The sequence below is a fragment of the Canis lupus genome, chromosome 13 (genome assembly GCF_011100685.1).
Source record: "Canis lupus familiaris isolate Mischka breed German Shepherd chromosome 13, alternate assembly UU_Cfam_GSD_1.0, whole genome shotgun sequence".
NCBI classification, from domain to species: Eukaryota; Metazoa; Chordata; class Mammalia; order Carnivora; family Canidae; genus Canis; species Canis lupus.
In genome coordinates, this window is record NC_049234.1 from 7,730,965 (window position 1) to 7,750,064 (window position 19,100).

General features: G+C 37.4%; 1 protein-coding gene across 12 annotated transcripts in view; it reads left to right on the plus strand.

Moving 5' to 3' along the window:
• The window catches only part of OXR1 (oxidation resistance 1), a 360,020-nt gene that overhangs the window by 298,050 nt on the left and 42,870 nt on the right, over window positions 1–19,100 (plus strand). For all 12 annotated transcript variants that reach the window (XM_038555318.1, XM_038555317.1, XM_038555320.1 and 9 more), the window contains 3 exons: window positions 1,234–1,341; window positions 2,267–2,380; window positions 8,758–8,910. In XM_038555318.1, coding sequence (XP_038411246.1) covers window positions 1,234–1,341; window positions 2,267–2,380; window positions 8,758–8,910 — 375 coding nt within the window. The remainder of the gene's footprint in view (window positions 1–1,233; window positions 1,342–2,266; window positions 2,381–8,757; window positions 8,911–19,100) is intronic.

Consider the following 19,100-nt stretch of genomic DNA (forward strand, 5'->3'; position numbering starts at 1 on the left):
TAACTCTAGTTACTCACCTTCCTAAAAACCCTAAACTCATTAGTGTACTCTGGATGGTTTGGAAGGAAGAAAGAGTATCACACAAAAAAGTGTTTTGTACTTTTTCTCCTAATGTGTCAGTCCTATTTTCTTCACTTTGAGTGTTCTTTTCCCTTCTCTCTACTTCTCAAATTCCTATTCCTTCTTCAAAATCTAGCTTTTAATGAAGTCTTTCCTGGACAATTTGGAGCAAATGTGGTACACTATTCATACTCAGGACTTCTGTTATATTTGTGATTTCAGTTAAAGCTCTTCATCTCGGGGGATCCCTGGGTGGCGCAGCGGTTTAGCGCCTGCCTTTGGCCCAGGGCGCGATCCTGGAGACCCGGGATGGAATCCCACGTCGGGCTCCCGGTGCATGGAGCCTGCTTCTCCCTCTGCCTATGTCTCTGCCTCTCTCTCTCTCTCTCTGTGACTATCATAAATAAATAAAATAAAAATTAAAAAAAAATAAAGCTCTTCATCTCTCATATATAACCTTTTTTGTCTTTCTTATTTTCCAACTAGATTGTAAATCCCTTGTGCACTAAAACCATTCAGTTGCATTTAATTTTATCCTACAGAGCTGCCATAATGCCCTTTGAATGGAGGACTCCAAAGGAATATATTGACTGAGCAAGTGATTTTTTCTTTCAAGATAATTGGGAAAAATCCCATGATTTAAGATTTCTGTAAATATGATCATTAAAGGATATTAATGACTTAGAAACAGATTGCTGAATTTTGGTTCAAATATGTTTTCTAATTTATGTATTTAAATGATAGGATATATACATAAAGATCATTAGAAATAGTATTTTATGTTTGATACAGGCATACTTTTCTAAAATAAAATTTGTATGTTTCTAGGTTCCATATGTTTTAGAAACTAGTCAAAGAAATAATGTATTTTAGAGCCTGTAAGAATAAAAATCATCTGTGTTTTGTAAATTATATTTTGTGTTTAGCAATTACTTGAAGTAGAGGCCCACATATAATTATGATATACTGTGATAAAGCATATACTATATTATAAAAGGGACCATTTACTAAGAAAGCACAAAATTTCTCAAGTTATCCTATATCTAAAGATGGAAAATACCATTTGTTAATTAAATGTGAGATTGGTCCACAGACATCTTAATGATATTAAACCTCATAATTTAGTTTTCCTGTTTTAACAGATTCAAATAATTTATTTTTTCTTTCAAACAGGTTGAATCAAGGGATTCTTTGAATAGTATAGCCCTGAAATTTGATACAACGCCCAACGAACTTGTTCAATTAAATAAGTTATTCTCTCGAGCAGTTGTTACTGGACAGGTATCTTTTTTTAATGCATTGGTGTTTAAAAGCATTCAGTAGCAAGACAAAGTATCCACTGAAGTGTAGTTAATAATATATAGAAAATTTAGGAATAATTTTATGCATGCTTTGAATAAATCATGTTGGCTATAGAAGAGAAAATGGTTGCTTCTATACATACTAATTTTTCTTAGTAATTGAAAATTACTAAGATTGAAAATGTGAATTATCTTTTCAAGTGTAATTTTAAAGAGCTTATTAAAACATTCAAAGCAATACCTGTACGTGATAGAAAATTCAAAATTATCCTATCTCAGACTTCCAATTTCCTTTTCTAGAAGCAACCACATTTACAGTTTATATAGTCCTCCAGAAATATTCTAGCATTACTCTTTTTTTGTTTATTTAACTTTGATTGTTAGAAAATGTTTTACTTGAGTATGGCTTCACCTCAGACTTTTTTATGTGTAGATAGTATTCCACTATATTGATATATTAACATAGCACAATAAGCTTTAGACTGTTTCTTTTGTTGTTATAAACATTGCTCTAGGGTACGCTCTTCTATATCTATCTCTTCTTTTATATGCAGGGATGACTGCAAAGTCCATGAAGTAAAATTGTTGAGTTAAATGATACATGCATTTTAAATTTTGCTAGCTGTTGCCAAATTGTAATCTAAGAGGAGCATCTGTAATATATGAGAATTATTGTTTCCCCACCCTATCCTTGACAGTATTTATTATCAAACTTGTCTAAATTGAATTTAAATCTTCTTTTTTGACTTTGTTAGAATTGTTATGGTAATGTTCTTTTAATTTGAAGATTTTTATTTTTTCTATTTTTTTGGTGAAGATCATTGTTAATGACTTGCTTATAAGAACACTATTCAATTATAAATATTTCAATTTGACTGAATCCTTATATGAATGTTTTCTTGCAGGTTTTGTATGTTCCTGATCCTGACTATGTCTCCAGTGTGGAGAGCTCTCCATCTCTGAGCCCTATAAGTCCTTTGTCACCAACATCTTCCGAAGCTGAATTTGATAAGGCCACTGTAAGTATTCATACTTTTCAAAGATAATATGAAGAAATCTCACTGTATATGTATATATCATATTGGGAATTTGTTTTTTTTTTTTTTTAAAGATTTTATTTATTTATTTATGAGAGACACAGAGAGAGAGAAAAGCAGAGACATAGGCAGAAGGAGGAGCAGGCTCCATGCAGGAAGCCCAATGTGGGACTCAATCCCAGGACTCCAGGATCATGCCCTGAGCCAAAGGCAGATGCTCAACTTCTGAGCCACCCAGGCGACCCTCATATTGTTTTGTTTTTTTTTTTTTAAAGATTTTATTTATTTATTCATGAAAGACACAGAGATGGGGAGAGAGAGAGAGAGAGAGGCAGAGACACAGGCAGAGACACAGGCAGAGGGAGAAGCAGGTTACATGCAGGGAGCCTGATGTGGGATTCAATCCTGGTCTCCAGGATCAGGCCCTGGGCTGAAGGCGGCGCTAAACTGCTGAGCTACTCAGGCTGCCCTGTTTTTTTTTGTTGTTGTTGTTTTGTTTTGTTTTTTTATCATGGTTTGACTATGGTTAAAACAAAATTTGCCTTTTTATTTTGTTACATAAATTTATAAATTTCAGTTTTTAAAGGGAACATTCTAATTAAACTACACAGCTTAAATTAACTTGCTGTTGTTATCGGTGGTGGTTCAGATATTCATTAACTCTCTCTTATAATAAATGCTATATAATTTAGCTGAGGAGGGAGCTTTACCTACTAAGCGTGACAGCATCACGAAAGGAAGTCCATGTCCTGTTTGATTTTATTTCAGTTTCCTGTCACTATTTATATAGTATGTAGAACTCTTGAATTTGTATTTGATACACTGTCTTTTAAAAAGTAACTTACCATCTTGATCATTCTTCCAAGTATTCTGTATAATTAATTTACCTAGCATTTTTAAGGAATATTCTATATAAGTTATACTTCACAAATGAATTTTAAAGAACCAAATGGTATTTAATAATTTTTTATTAAAATTTCCCTGAAAGGTATTATATTTTTTGCCTATTTTATGTAAATTAATATAATCATATTTTCCCATTTTTGTGATGACCTAATAATTATGTTTACATATAAAAGACTGTTCTCTATTAAATGGCTAGGTTCCTGTGGAAGAGTCTTCTGTGTTGCCTTGCCTACTACTTTAGGAGGCAGCCTTTTATTCCCTGAGTAAAGATACCAAATCTTTATCTCAGAGTTTAAGATACCAAATGACTGGCGATCCCTGGATGGCTTGATGGTTTGGTGCCTGCCTTTGGCCCAGGGCGCGATCCTGGGGTCGCAGGATCAAGTCCCGCGTCGGGCTCCCGTCATGGAGCCTGCTTCTCCCTCCTCCTGTGTCTCTGCCTCTCTCTCTATGTCTATCATGAATAAATAAATAAATAAATCTTAAAAAAAAAAGATACCAAATGACCTATGGGTAACAAAACAAAATATTAACTTGCCTACAAATTATTAGAGATGAAAAAAACCAAATTATTAGAGATGATAGGTTTTTAAGCTCTAGTATTAAACTAGTTCCACTTTACTCCTTGCTCAGAGACTTGTAGTGTGTGTTTGAGTGTGTTGTGTGTGTGAGACAGAGAAGTGGGGTCATTTTCAAATGTTTATTTGTTGGATATCTTAATTGTGTAAATATATCAGCACTGTACTTTAGAATGCAGTCACATGAAAGGGATGTATTACACTTTTCACTGTTGATGGGAACATCAGGTTCTAATAAGTAGGCATTGTGGGACCAAACGATATAAGAATACTTTTTTGAACATGGCCATGCCATTTTTCCATGACACTTAGAAATCTCTATATTTAGAAGCAGTGCAACAACATAGGATAGCAATGTAGCTTAGGGTTAATTTACCTTCGTTTTCAAATCCTAAAGCAGAATTGTGAAAACTTGGCTGTTTTAGTCAGCATCCTGCCTGCTAAAATGCTGTGGGATCGAGGATCCCTGGATGGCTCAGCGTTTTAGCACCTGCCTTTGGTCCAGGGCATGATCCTGGAGACCCTGGATCGAGTCCCACATCGGGCTCCCTGTATGGAACCTACTTCTCCCTCTGCCTGTGTCTCTGCTTCCCTCTCTGTGTCTCTCATGAATAAATAAATAAAAGTTTTAAAAAATTTTAAAAATAAAATGCTGTGGGATCCTTTTCTGTCCCTCACTTTTAACCCAAATCTTACCAATAAGCTTTCTTGAAAGGCATAGGATCAAAAAGAACAGAATGCTGAAGCTCAAGGGAGCAACAAAGCCAGACCTTCTCCTATGTAAAAATGCTCTCTTCCTCATTTTTGCCATGTTACTGGAAGAGAGGAAGAGTATAATAAAGCTGTATGAATTATCTTTTTAATCTGTAGTGATTCAGCTGCTGTCAAAGATGGCCAGAAGGTATCCTCTAATATGACTGGCCATATTAATAAATTCTTTTCTCCCTACGAAGGATCCAGGAAGGAGTTACGAATCATTGAGTTCTTACAGTTTTCCCTTTCCCTGATGATAGTCATCACCTGCTATCTGATTATAGGCAATAATTAGAAATAATTCTTTGAACAGTAATTTTATAAACCTTAGTTGTATTTTGTTTTTTACCTAGAATTGTTCATCACTAGACTCACAAGATTCCTATGTAACTTTCTACATATCTCTAGTGTTTATATCTCCTTATGTAATTATTGTATTTAGGTCTTTCATTCTAAATTACTTAGAAGCAAAGATCTTATGTTTTAAATATAATTCATATTATAGTAATTAAAATCTTTATTAGTATTGCACATGTTTTTCCCAGAAATTGTCAGCTTATATTTTTAATGATCACCTATAGGTTTCTTGAATTTTCAGCTTTGTAGTGGCTTACCATCGAGGCTAAAATACGTTCCTGGCTTTGTTAGCATAAAGAATCTCAATGGGTTTCTTAAATAGTTTATTTTCACATAAATATTATCTTTGAGAATTTCCAGGGTCAGTTTTTTCCCATTTTTTTTCTTTACATATTAGTGAAGAAACATAGAAGGAGGTGGAACCAATGTAAGAGTAAAGAATAAGTGGCTAAAGTTTACCATGTGTCAGGTACAATTTTAAGTACATTAAAAGTATTGTCATTTATTCCTAACCTCAAACTTATGAAATAAAGCACTTGGCCTGACAGTCTTTGTTTTCTCCTCTAGAACCATTTTACACTTTCCTTTGGGCTTTAGACTACATCAGTGTGCTCCCTTGAGCTTTTGCTTCTCTTGGTTGTGGTCTTTCAAGAACATTGTCAGGAGATAAAGGGAGCGGAGCTTCCTCCCCACAAGGTCACTCCAGAGTGGCTACATTCTTCAACCTCTCATCTGTGCTCCCACAGGAGCCCTCTGTTACTATGGTATTTGTTTCTCCCCTTACTTTTTTAGGTCTATGGGTGATAAGGAAGCCTCTGTTGTTTGCCCTGAATTTTCATATACACTGTACATGTATATCTTTATAAATACTTCCATTTTTAAACTCTTTAGCTTGATGTGCCATCTGTTTCTTCCAGTGCGTGACCAGTAACAGTGTTTATTTTACAAATAAGGAAACTGAGGGAGAGAGGTTAAGTAATTGTGTCTAAGTTCCTTCAATTAGCTAGGCTACCTTCAGTTACCAGGTAGTCTGGTCTTTATTACCACTTTAATAGCTGGAAAAATCATAATGTATAATATTTAATCATATTGTACAAAAAAAAAAGATGACCCTAAGTCAACATTTTTGGTTCATTTGTTCTAGTGATTCTTAACTTTTGCACATTTGAACATTTGGGACAATGATTGAGGCTCATTAGATAGATGTTTTTATACTTCTGTGTTTTCAAGGACCTTTCTATCCCTAATGGCTAAAACAGAATTGCACGAAGATCTTTAGAAAGCACTCATGAGCTTCAAAATCACTGCATTAAGAATCAGAATCTATGCATATCAGTCAAAACTAGCTACATAGAGACACTGATATTTTGGGTAATGTACATATATGTAAGTTATGAGATCTGATTACAATTCCTCTGAACAAAGCCTTTTTTAAAAGAAATATACTCTTATGTGCTATACTTTAGGCATTTACTAAGCTAATTTCATGTATTATTTTTAATAGGATTAAATTGACAGATCAGGATTGTATAGATACTGAGTTATAGAATTTGAGACTTGAAGGGAACCTAAGAGATCATGTTCTTCTACGAGGTATATCTTCATATAAGGAAAACATTTGACAGTGTTTCTGGATACAGTTTTTGTGAATGATAAGTTACATAGTAGATAATGTTGTCAACTGGATTTGGCAGTAACTGAACAGTAATAAAGAAAATTTGTTCATAGTTTTGTGCAAGGTTAAGAGGACCTTCCAGTGGCTCAGGAATTGCCTTTTATTACCTTTGCAAATTTATCGGTTGTTTAGAAGAATATTTGAAAGGGAAGGTGAAAGTATTGCAGTGAAGGGCACTAGTTCATATGTTGGTAACCTGGCTTTTGCATCTCCGCTTCATCTTATCCATTGGGCAAGTTACTGAACTTGGCTAACCATAAGTTTCCTTTAAATTAAGTAATATGAATGATTTGAAAATTAAATGAGATAGTTCATATAACACTTGAATATAACAAATATTCATGAGTTTATGAATTTATACGTTATACAAAACTCAGGTATAGTAATCACCAGAGACAACAGACTGAGTATAAAGTTATTTTATTAGTTTGCATCATAAAATGAAAAGCTTGAGGAGAACTTAATAGATATTAATGATTGAACAGTGTCATGCATCTGTTAAAATTGAATTCCATTTAGGCCTTTTAAAACATAATAGTATATTAAATACAGTTATTTTGCAGTATTCTGTACTGATTTTTCTTCAAAAAATATTTGTTAGGTATCTGTTAGGAGAACGAATGAAATTTAGAAGAGCAGTCTAAATTTTGTTCTCAAATAGACTTAAGGAGTTAGATCTGTTTATTGGAGTAGAAGTTATGTTAAAATTTGAGAGTGTTTTTCAAATATCTCAACATCTTGGAGATTGAAGAGGAGGCATTCTTGTTTATTATTTCCAAAGGCTATCGGGTATTAGTTACAAAGTGTCAGATTTTAGCTCAAAGCTCTGAAGAAGATACTATGAAAACTATTCTGTAAGGCACTATTTATTTACTCAGGAAGTATAAAATGCCTCTGGAGGTATTTAAAACAAAAATAAAGGACATTTGTCTAGCCTTCCTACATTGTACAGAATGTTGAACTTTGGACAGGACTATGAATTCTAAGGGTCTGTGAACTTGGATATGAATAATTTTAAGTGAAATATATTTTTTAAATTAAGAATACAAATAAGCTGTAAAGTAGCACTATATGTACCTGCGACTTTGTCTCCAATGGAACTCACAGGTATTTTCAAATCAATTGAGTTGTTGATATTAAAAATACTATTTATAACCATCTAGTTCAAAATTATAATTATCAGTCAACACTAGATTTTATCATTTCATGTTTAATAATGAAGTATATATATAACTATTATAAATTAAAAATATAACTAATTTTTTAAATGTTTTGATAATTGTTTCATTGTAATTGTTTTACTTCCGCAATCCTATAGTTTAAGTATTCAAAAAACATTCTGAGAAGGAGGTCCTTAGGCTTCACTGTGAAATGGTCAATGGCATTAAAAAAGTTAAACATGTGATCTAACTAATACTTTGTACGATGGCATTGATAAACTCTTTGTAGCTTAAGATTTTAAAAGACTCTCCCAATGAATGAGTTTGGCTGAATTCCTAAGTATCACAGACAAGCATTCTATCTTTTCTCTCTTCCCAATACCTGAGGGATGTATTAAATGGTCTTTTTAGGAGCAACTGAGTGTGTCTGTGTGTGTGTGTGGGGGGGGGGGGGTGCAGGTACAAGAGATGGGCTCCCTGCTCAGCAGTGTCTGCTTCTCCCTCTTCCTCTCCCCTCCTCCCAATTCATGCTCGCTTGCGTGTTCTCTCTCTGTCTCTCAAATAAATAAATAAAAATAAAAAATAGATGAGTAAATATCTTTTAAAAAATACTGAGCTGGGCAGGCCGGGTGGCTCAGTGGTTTAGCACTGCCTTCAGCTCGGGGTGTGGTCATGGAGACCCAGGATCGAGTCCCACATCCGGCTCCCAGTATGGAGCCTGCTTTTCCCTCTGCTGTGTCTCTGCCTCTTTCTCTGTGTATATCAAAAATAAATAAATAAAATCTTTAAAAAAAATACTAAGCTGACCTCCCAAGAATGTGATGAGAATTGAGGAAAGCTATTCATTTGGCTTTAATAAAGTGTTAATTTAATTTTTATTTAGTTCTCTGAAGTGCCTTTGTTATTGTTTTTGTTTGTTTGTTTTTTAAGAATCCTGATGTAGTCCACCTGAAAGAAGCAACTCCCCTATCTACTTTTACTGGTATTCGACCTACACGAGTTGTATCTTCAACTTCTGAGGAAGAAGAAGCATTCACTGAGAAATTTCTTAAAATTAATTGCAAATATATTACCAGTGGCAAGGTAATGAATGATACATGAGAAAAAATTTTAATTATGCTTTATTTATTACTGAAATATGACAGTTTGACATTTGCATTTTAAGTTACCAGCATCAGCAACTGTTTGAATATTTTGAGAAGATATTGGTGGAAATAATAGTTTAGGTTAGTATGGACTTTGCTTATAACTAATACAGAATTTGGTGGTATTTTGTAGCTGTTAAAGGCAGTGGGATATAAATTTACTAGAATAAAGTACAGCTAATTTGCTGTTGATAGAGTATTTCAAAAAGCTGATATAAAATGACCACTGCTGGGCACTGTTTGGGGTGATAACTCTTACAAACTTAGTATCACACATAAAGGGAAGATAACTAGGAAGATAACTACTATTTATTATTTATTATATGCCAGAAAACTCTATGAGGGGTTTTAAGTATTTCATGAACTCAAAATAATCCTGTGGAGTAGGTGGTTCTATTCCCTTCTTCACAAGAAAAAAACCAAAAACTTTCAGAAAAGGTTAATACGTCCAAGGTTTCCCTATCATGGCAGGAATTCAAACCCTGTGTGAGTGCATGTTTCATCTGCCACAGCTTGCTGCTTTTCTAAACAAAGGGAGTATAGTAAAGTAACACAGAATTGGAGAATATACTCCAGATACTGCTTAGAAAGTAGCAGTAGTATGTTACCAACTTATCAAGTCACACATGTTATTTTTTCTCTCACAACTTTAAAGATGTTTCTTTCAGAACTCCGTTGTTTTCTGACTTGCACTATTTCTGAAGAGGAGTCATCTACAATTTTTATATTTGGTATATTGTACAACATTTGTGTTTTTCTTTGGTTGCATTTAAGATAGTCTATTCTTTCTTCCTTCAGGTTTTTACTTAAATTCTTGTCAATCAACACAGTGCAGTATTGATTTCAAGAGTAGAATTCAGTGATTCATCATTTACATACAACACCCAATGCTCAACATGACAAGTGCTCTCCTCAGTAGCCATCACCCATCTAGCCCATCCCCCACCCATGTCTCTCCATCAGCCTTCAGTTTGTTCTCTATCTTTAAGAGTCTCTTACTGTTTGTCTCCCTTTACCTTTCTTTTTAATCCCCCTCCCATATATTCATCTGTTTTGTTTTTTAAATTCCACATGAGTGAAATATGGTACTTGTCTTTCTCTGACTGACTTATTATGCTTAGCATAATATACTCTAGCTCCATCCACATTATTGCAAATGGCAAGATTTAATTCATTTTGATAACTGTATACATACCACATCTTCTTTATCCATTCATCTTTCGTTGGACACCGAGGCTCTTCCACAGTTTGGCTATTGTGGACACTGCTGCTATAAACATCAGGGTGCAGGTGTCCCGGCGTTTCATTGCATCTGTATCTTTGGGGTAAATCCCCAACAGTGCAATTGCTGGGTAGTAGGGCAGGTCTATTTTTAGCTCTTTGAGGAACCTCCACACAATTTTCCAGAGTGGCTGCACCAGTTCACATTCCCACCAACAGTGTAAGAGGGTTCCCTTTTCTCCGCATGCTCTCCAACATTTGTGGTTTCCTGCCTTGTTAACTTTCCCCATTCTCACTGGTGTGAGGTGGTATCTCATTGTGGTTTTGATTTGTATTTCCCTGATGGCAAGTGATGCAGAGCATTTTTTCATGTGCGTGTTGGCCATGTCTATGTCTTCCTCTGTGAGATTTCTCTTCATGTCGTTTGCCCATTTCATGATTGGACTGTTTGTTTCTTTGCTGTGGAGTTTAATAAGTTCTTTATAAATCTTGGAAACTAGCCCTTTATCTGATAGGTCATTTGCAAAGATCTTCTCCCATTCTGTAGCTTATCTTTTAGTTTTGTTGACTGTATCCTTTGCTGTGCAAAAGCTTCTTATCTTGATGAAGTCCCAATAGTTCATTTTTGCTTTTGTTTCTTTTGCCTTCGTGGATGTATCTTGCAAGAAGTTACTGTGGCTGAGTTCAAAAAGGGTGTTGCCTGTGTTCTCCTCTAGGATTTTGATGGAATCTTGTCTCACATTTAGATCTTTCATCCATTTTGAGTTTATCTTTGTGTATGGTGCAAGAGAGTGGTCTAGTTTCATTCTTCTGCATGTGGATGTCCAATTTTCTCAGCACCATGTATTGAAGAGACTGTCTTTCTTCTAGTGGATAGTCTTTCCTCCTTTATCAAATATTAGTTGACCATAAAGTTGAGGGTCCACTTCTGGATTCTCTATTCTGTTCCATTGATCTATGTGTCTGTTTTTGTGCCACTACCACACTGTCTTGATGACCACAGCTTTGTAGTACAACTTGAAATCTGGCATTGTGATGCCCTCAGATATGGTTTTCTTTTTTAAAATTCCCCTGGCTATTCGGGGTGTTTTCTGATTCCACACAAATCTTAAAATAATTTGTTTTAACTCTCTGAAGAAAGTCCATGGTATTTTGATAGGGATTGCATTAAACGTGTATATTGCCCTGGGTAACATTGACATTTTCACAATATTAATTCTGCCAATCCATGAGCATGGAATATTTTTCCATCTCTTTGTGTCTTCCTCAATTTCTTTCAGAAGTGTTCTATAGTTTTTAGGGTATAGATCCTTTACCTCTTTGGTTAGGTTTATTCCTAGGTATCTTATGCTTTTGGGTGCAATTGTAAATGGGATTGACTCCTTAATTTCTCTTTCTTTGGTCTCATTGTTAGTGTATAGAAATGCCACTGATTTCTGGGCATTGATTTTGTATCCTGCCACGCTGCCAAATTGCTGTATGAGTTCTAGCAATCTTGGGGTGGAGACTTTTGGGTTTTCTATGTAGAGTATCATGTCATCGGCGAAGAGGGAGAGTTTGACTTCTTCTTTGCCAATTTGAATGCCTTTAATGTCTTTTTGTTGTCTGATTGCTGAGGCTAGGACTTCCAGTACTATGTTGAATAGCAGTGGTGAGAGTAGACATCCCTGTCATGTTCCTGATCTTAGGGGAAAGGCTCCCAGTGCTTCCCCATTGAGAATGATATTTGCTGTGGGCTTTTCGTAGATGGCTTTTAAGATGTTGAGGAATGTTCCCTCTATCCCTACACTCTGAAGAGTTTTGATCAGAAATGGATGCTGTATTTTGTCAAATGCTTTCTCTGCATCTAATTAGAGGATCATATGGTTCTTGGTTTTTCTCTTGCTGATATGATGAATCACATTGATTATGGGTGTTGAACCAGCCTTGTGTCCCGGGGATAAATCCTACTTGGTCATGGTGAATATTTTTCTTAATGTACTGTTGAATCCTATTGGCTAGTATCTTGTTGAGAATTTTTGCGTCCGTGTTCATCAGGGATATTGGTCTGTTAATTCTCCTTTTTGGTGGGGTCTTTGTCTGGTTTTGGAATTAAGGTGATGCTGGCCTCATAGAATGAATTTGGAAGTACCCCATCGCTTTCTATCTTTCCAAACAGCTTTAGGAGAATAGGTATGGTTTCTTCTTTAAACGTTTGATAAAATTCCCCTGGGAAGCCATCTGGCCCTGGACTCTTGTGTCTTGGGAGCTTTTTGATGACTGCTTCAATTTCCTCCCTGGTTATTGGCCTGTTCAGATTTTCTGTTTCTTCCTGTTCCAGTTTTGGTAGTTTGTGGCTTTCCAGGAATGCGTCCATTTCTTCTAGATTGCCTAATTTCTTGGCGTATAGCTGTTCATAATATGTTTTTAAAATCGTTTGTATTTCCTTGGTGTTGGTAGTGATCTCTCCTTTCTCATTCATGATTTTATTAATTTGAGTCTTCTCTCTCTTCTTTTTAATAAGGCTGGCTAATGGTTTATCTATCTTATTAATTCTTTCAAAGAACCAACTCCTGGTTCTGTTGATCTGTTCCACAGTTCTTCTGTTCTCGATTTCATTGAGTTCTGCTCGAATCTTTATTAACTCTCTTCTTCTCCTGGGTGTAGGATCTATTTGCTGTTTTTTCTCTAGCTCCTTTATGTGGAAGGTTAGCTTTAATATTTGAGTTCTTTCCAGTTTTTGAATGGCTGCTTGTATTGCGATGTATTTCCCCCTTAGGACTCCTTTAGCTGCATCCCAAAGATTTTGAACGGTTGTATCTTCATTCTCATTAGTTTCCATGAATCTTTTTAATTCTTCCTTAATTTCTTGGTTGACCCTTTCATCTTTTAGCAGGATGGTCCTTACCTTCCACGTATTTGCGGTCCTTTCAAACTTCTTGTTGTGATTTAGTTCTAATTTCAAGGCATTATGGTCTGAGAATATGCAGGGGACGATTCCAATCTTTTGGTATCGGTTCAGACCCGATTTGTGACCCAGTATGTGGTCTATTCTGGAGAAAGTTCCATGTGCACTTGAGAAGAATGTGTATTCAGTTGAGTTTGGATGTAAAGTTCTGTAGATATCTGTGAAATCCATCTGGTGCAGTGTATCATTTAAAGCTCTCGTTTCTTTGGAGATGTTGTGCTTAGAAGACCTATCGAGTATAGAAAGAGCTAGATTGAAGTCACCAAGTATAAGTGTATTATTATCTAAGTATTCCTTCATTTTGGTTATTAATTGATTTATATATTTGGCAGCTCCCACATTCGGGGCATATATATTGAGGATTGTTAAGTCCTCTTGTTGAATAGATCCTTTAAGTATGATATAGTGTCCCTCTTCATCTCTCACTATGGTCTTCAGGGTAAATTTTAGTTTATCTGATATAAGGATGGCTACCCCTGCTTTCTTTTGAGGACCATTCTAGTGGTAAATGGTTCTCCAACCTTTTATTTTCAGGCTGTCGGTGTCCTTCTGTCTAAAATGAGTCTCTTGTAGACAGCAAATAGATGGGTCCTGCTTTATTATCCAGTCTGAAACCCTGCGCCTTTTGATGGGGTCATTAAGCCCGTTCACGTTCAGAGTTACTATTGAGAGATATGAGTTTAGTGTCACCATGATATCTATTCAGTCCTTGGTTTTGTGGATTGTTCCACTGAACTTCTTCTTAATGGGGAATTTTAAGAGTCCCCCTTAAAATTTCTTGCAGAGCTGGTTTGGAGGTCACATATTCTTTCAGTTCCTGCCTGTCTTGGAAGCTCTTTATCCCTCCTTCCATTTTGAATGAGAGCCTTGGTGGATAAAGTATTCTTGGTTGCATGTTCTTCTCATTTAGGACCCTGAATATATCCTGCCAGCCCTTTCTGGCCTGCCAGGTCTCTGTGGAGAGGTCTGCTGTTACCTTAATACTCCTCCCCATAAAAGTCAGGGATTTCTTGTCTCTTGCTGCTTTAAGGATCTTCTCTTTATCTTTGGAATTTGCAAGCTTCACTATTAAATGTCGAGGTGTTGAACGGTTTTTATTGATTTTAGGGGGGGATCTCTCTATTTCCTGGATCTGAATGCCTGGAATGCCTGTTTCCCTTCCCAGATTAGGAAAGTTTTCAGCTATGATTTGTTCAAATACATATTCTGGTCCTCTGTCCTTTTCAGCGCCCTCAGGTACCCCAATTAATGGTAGGTTTTTCTTCCTCAGGCTGTTGTTTATTTCCCTTAATCTGTCTTCATGGTCTTTTAATTGTTTGTCTCTTTTTTCTTCAGTTTCCCTCTTTGCCATCAACTTGTCTTCTATGTCACTCACTCGTTCTTCCACCTCGTTAACCCTCGTCATTAGGACTTTAGTTTGGATTGCATCTCATTCAATTGATTTTTAATTTCTGCCTGATTAGCTCTAAATTCTGCAGTCATGAAGTCTCTTGAGTCCTTTATGCTTTTTTCTAGAGACACCAGTAGCTGTATAATAGTGCTTCTGAATTGACTTTCTGACATTGAATTGTAATCCAGATTTTGTAACTGGGGGAGAGAGGACTGTTCCTGATTCTTTCTTTTGAGGTGAGGTTTTCCTTCTAGTCATTTTGCTCAGGGCAGAGTGGCCAAAAACAAGTTGTATTGGGAAAAGGAGAAAAAGAGAGGAGAGAAAGAAGGAAAGAAGAGAGAAAAAGAAAAAAGGAAGAAAAAAGAAAGAAAAAGAAAGAAAGGAAAAAAAAGGTGGGGGAAGGAAACAAATCAAAAAGCAAAAAACAAAACAAAACAAAAAACAACAACAACAACAAAAAAAAAACAACAACAAAAACCATGGGGGAGTATCTTCTGATTCTGTGTACTTTAAGTCCCTTGACTTCCCCTGGAACTTGTCCGTCTAGTTGGTCTTCTGGGGGAGGGACCCGTTGTGCTGATTTTCCAGTGTTAGCACTTGGGGGAGCTGCTCAGCCCCGTTTTGGTACAGGGCTCAGTGGGGGGTTGTTTACCCCGTGAGGCCCCCGGAGGAACAACCGCAGTGGCGGGGCCAGCACTGGAGCCCTGGATTCAGCCCCCGCAGTAGCTCCGGAGCTCTCGGTCTGCAGGGCCTGGAGGCTCCGGGGCGGGGCCGCTGATCTGCTCAGCTGGGGCAGGAGCGTCCTTGCTGTCCTGGGCCCTCCCGGCCTCTGCCTGTCCCGGGGGAGGCCGGATCCTGGGCTGTGTCCCGGCGCCCTGTGCTCCGGGGCCTGCGCTGTTGGATTCACGCTCCCGGCTGCGCAGCCCCCTCGGCGGAGCCGCCCCCGAGCCCCCCGAGCTGCTCCCGCCCCGCAGCCCCCTCCGCGGAGCCGCCCCCGAGCCCCCCGAGCTGCTCCCGCCCCGCAGCCCCCTCCGTGGAGCCGCCCCCGATCCCCCCGAGCTGCTCCGGGTCCCGCCGTGCGCGCTGCAGCCCTTAGGGAGCTCGGCGCACTGTCCCGGGGCGCAGGTGCCTGTTAGTGTCCCCGGGAGCCCGAGGAGATCCCCGCCCTCCTGGGTCCTGCTCCAACTCCCCGCGAGCCCCTTTCCCCCCCGGAAGGTCGGTGCAGCTCCTGCTCCTCCGGGACGGGGCTCTCCTGTCCTGGGGACACTCTCCCCGGCCTCAGCCCGGCTCCTCGCGGGGCCCCTCCCCCTTGGAGGCCTTTTGTTTCTTTATTTCTTTTCCCCCGTCTTCCTACCTTGATAGAAGCGCGAACTCTTCTCACTGTAGCATTCCAGCTGGTCTCTCTTTAAATCTCAGGCCTAATTCATAGATTTTCAGGATAATTTGAAGGTTTTCTAGGTAATTTGGTGGGGACGGGTGACTTGGGGACCCTACTCTTCCGCCATCTTGCCCCTCCTCTCTCTCCATTCAGCAGTTGATGGACATTTGGACTCCTTCCATAGTTTGGCTCTTGTAAGCAGTGCTGCTATAAATAAACTTTGGGGTGCATGTACCCCTTTGAATCTGTATTTTTGTATACTTCGGGTAAATAGTAGTACAATTGCTGTATCATAGCATAGTTCTGTTTTTAACTTTTTGAGGAACCTCCATACTGTTGTCTAGAGTGGTTGCACCAGTTTGCATTCTCGCCAGTAGTGCAAGAAGGTTCCCCTTTATACCCATCCTTGCCAACACCTGTTGTTTCTTGTGTTGTTAATTTTAGCCATTCTGACAGAGTAAGGTGCTATCTCATTTTAGTTTTGATTTGTATTTTCCTGATGTTGAATGATGTCTTGAGCAACTTCCTGTGTCTATTTTCCATCTGGATGTCTTTTTTGGAAAAATATCTATTCATGTCCTCTGCTCATTTTTTAACTGGACTATTTTTTGGGTGTTTCTTGAATTCTTATAAACTGTGAATACTAGCCCTTTATCATCAGATACAACATTTGCAAATAAATATCTTCTTCCATTCCGTAGGTTGCCTATTAGTTTTGTTGATTGTTTCCTTTGCTGTGCAGTTTTTTATCTTGATAAAGTCCCAGTAGTTCATTTTTCCTTTTTTTCCCTGGTCTCTGGTGACATGTCTAGTTAAGAAGTTGCTATAGACAGGATCAAAGAGTTTGCTGCCTATGTTCTTCTGTAGAATTTTTGATGGTTTCACGTTTAAGTCTTTCATCCATTTTGAATTTATTTTTGTATATGGTATTAAGAAAGTGGTCCAGTTTCATTCTTTTGCATGTTGCGATCCAGTTTTCCTAACACCACTGTTGAAGAGACTGCCTTTTTTCCACTGGGTACTCGTTCCTGCTTTATCGAAGATTAGTTAACTGTATAGTTATGGGTCGATTTCTGGTATTTCTGTTTTGTTTCATTGATCTATGTGTCTGTTTTTGTCCAGTACCATCCTGTCTTGATGACTACAACCTAGTAATCAGGTTGTGATGACTATAGCTTCAAGTCCAGAATTGTGATGCCTCCAGCTTTGCTTTTTCTTTTTTAAGATTGCTTTGGCCATTCCAGGTCTTTTGTGATTCCATATAGATTTTAGGATCATTTGTTCTAGCTCTGAAAAATATTGGTGGTATTTTGATAGGGATTATGTTAAATGCATATATTGCTTTGGTAGTATAAACATTTTAACAATATTTTCTTCCAGTCAATGAGCATGGAATGTTTTTCCATTTCTTTGTGTCCTCTTCAATTTCTTGCATAAGCGTTCTATAGTCTTCAGAGTACAGATCTCTAAGAGAGTCACATTACCATTAATTTTGAACAATTGGATCATGATGTGCCCTGGAGTATTTTTCTGTTTGTTTTACTTAGAATTCGCTCAGCTTCGTGAATCTGTTGGTTTATAGTTTTCATCAGATTTGGAAAATTCAGAGCCATATTTCTTCACTTTTTTTTTTCTCTCTCTATCCTCTCCTCTTTGGGAACTGCAGTTATGCAAGTAGTAAGTAGGCTGCTTGGTTTTGTGCATAACTCATTGATGCTCTGTTCTTTTTTTTTTTTTCCCCCCTATCTCTCTGTTTTGGGAAATTTCAATTGCTATACCTTTAAGTTCACTTAATGTTTTTTCTGCCTGTCTAATTTGCTATTAATTCTCTTGAGCATATTTTTCATCTCTGTAAGTTCAGACTGGCTCTCTTTTATCTTCCTTGTCCATAACTACTATGTACAATCTATCTTCTATATTCGTGAATATGTAGAATATGGTTATTATAATTGTTATAACATCTTTCTACTAATTAATTTATCTCTCTCACTTCTGTATTTGTTCCTGTTAATTGACTTTTGTTACTGTGATGAGCCCCCTTTTTTTCATTTTCCTTTACATGCCTAGTAATTTTTAACTGGACAAATTTTATCTTCTTGAGTACTAGATATTTGTGTATTTTCCTACATATTCTTATACTATTTTCTCTAACACAGTTGTTTTTTTAAAAGCAATTTGATCATAACATGGCTTTGTTTTAAGTTTTGTTAGGCAGGACCAAAGCAAATAGCTACTTTTTCTCTTTACTGAGAGACTATGCCCTTCTGAGTTTTCTGGGACCCTATAAATTACAAGGTTTTTTTGCAGTGGTTATTGAGAACACAAACTATTCCTTTCTCTGTTGACTCCATGAATTGTTTCCTCTGCTTTTGAATGCTGCTGCTTTTCTTGTCCTGGGATAGTTGCCATTCATATAAGTAGCATTCAGTGCTCAGCTGGAAATTTGAAAGAAGGCCTTCAGTAGATATCCAAAGCATTCTCAGTAGGGAGTGCTCATCTCTTCTCTCCTTTCTCTGCCTCTGGCCTGGAAACTCTCTACTCAGTAAGCTGGGGCTTTTGTAGAGTTCATCTTCTTTGTTTTCCCTTATAAAGGTATCACTGCCCAGCATTCCAGTAGCTGAAAACACTCATTTGATGTAGTGTGTGTGTGTGGTTTTAGTAGTTTTAGGCAAAATTAGTTCTTGGCTAGAAGCAGAATTTCAGTTGTAGCTATTTGAATAAAATTTGTATTTAAGTATCAAAGAAAAGATAAAGTCAATGGCAGGGTTAGGAACAGCTTGTAACCTAATGTTCATTTGCTAGAGGCTGGGTCTTCCTATAGATTTATTGTAGTAACTTTTTTATATATAAAAATTGTGGAAATTTATCAATAAAATTGTCATAGTTAAGTTACAGTGGACTTAAGACTGAAAAAAAAAGGGCAGCCTGGGTGGCTCAGCAGTTTAGCGCTGCCTTCAGCCCAGGGCATGATCCTGGAGACCCAGGATCGAGTCCCATGTCAGGCTCCCTGCAAGGAGCCTGCTTCTCCCTCTGCCTGTGTCTCTGCCCCCGCTCCCTTCTCTCTCTGTTTCTCTCATGAATAAATAAACTCTTTTTAAAAAAGATCAGTGGAAGCTTTTCTCTCTACTGGATTGGATTCCCAGGTCATAGTTTTTTATCTTCTAGTATTTACAGAAATACTGCAGTGTGAGT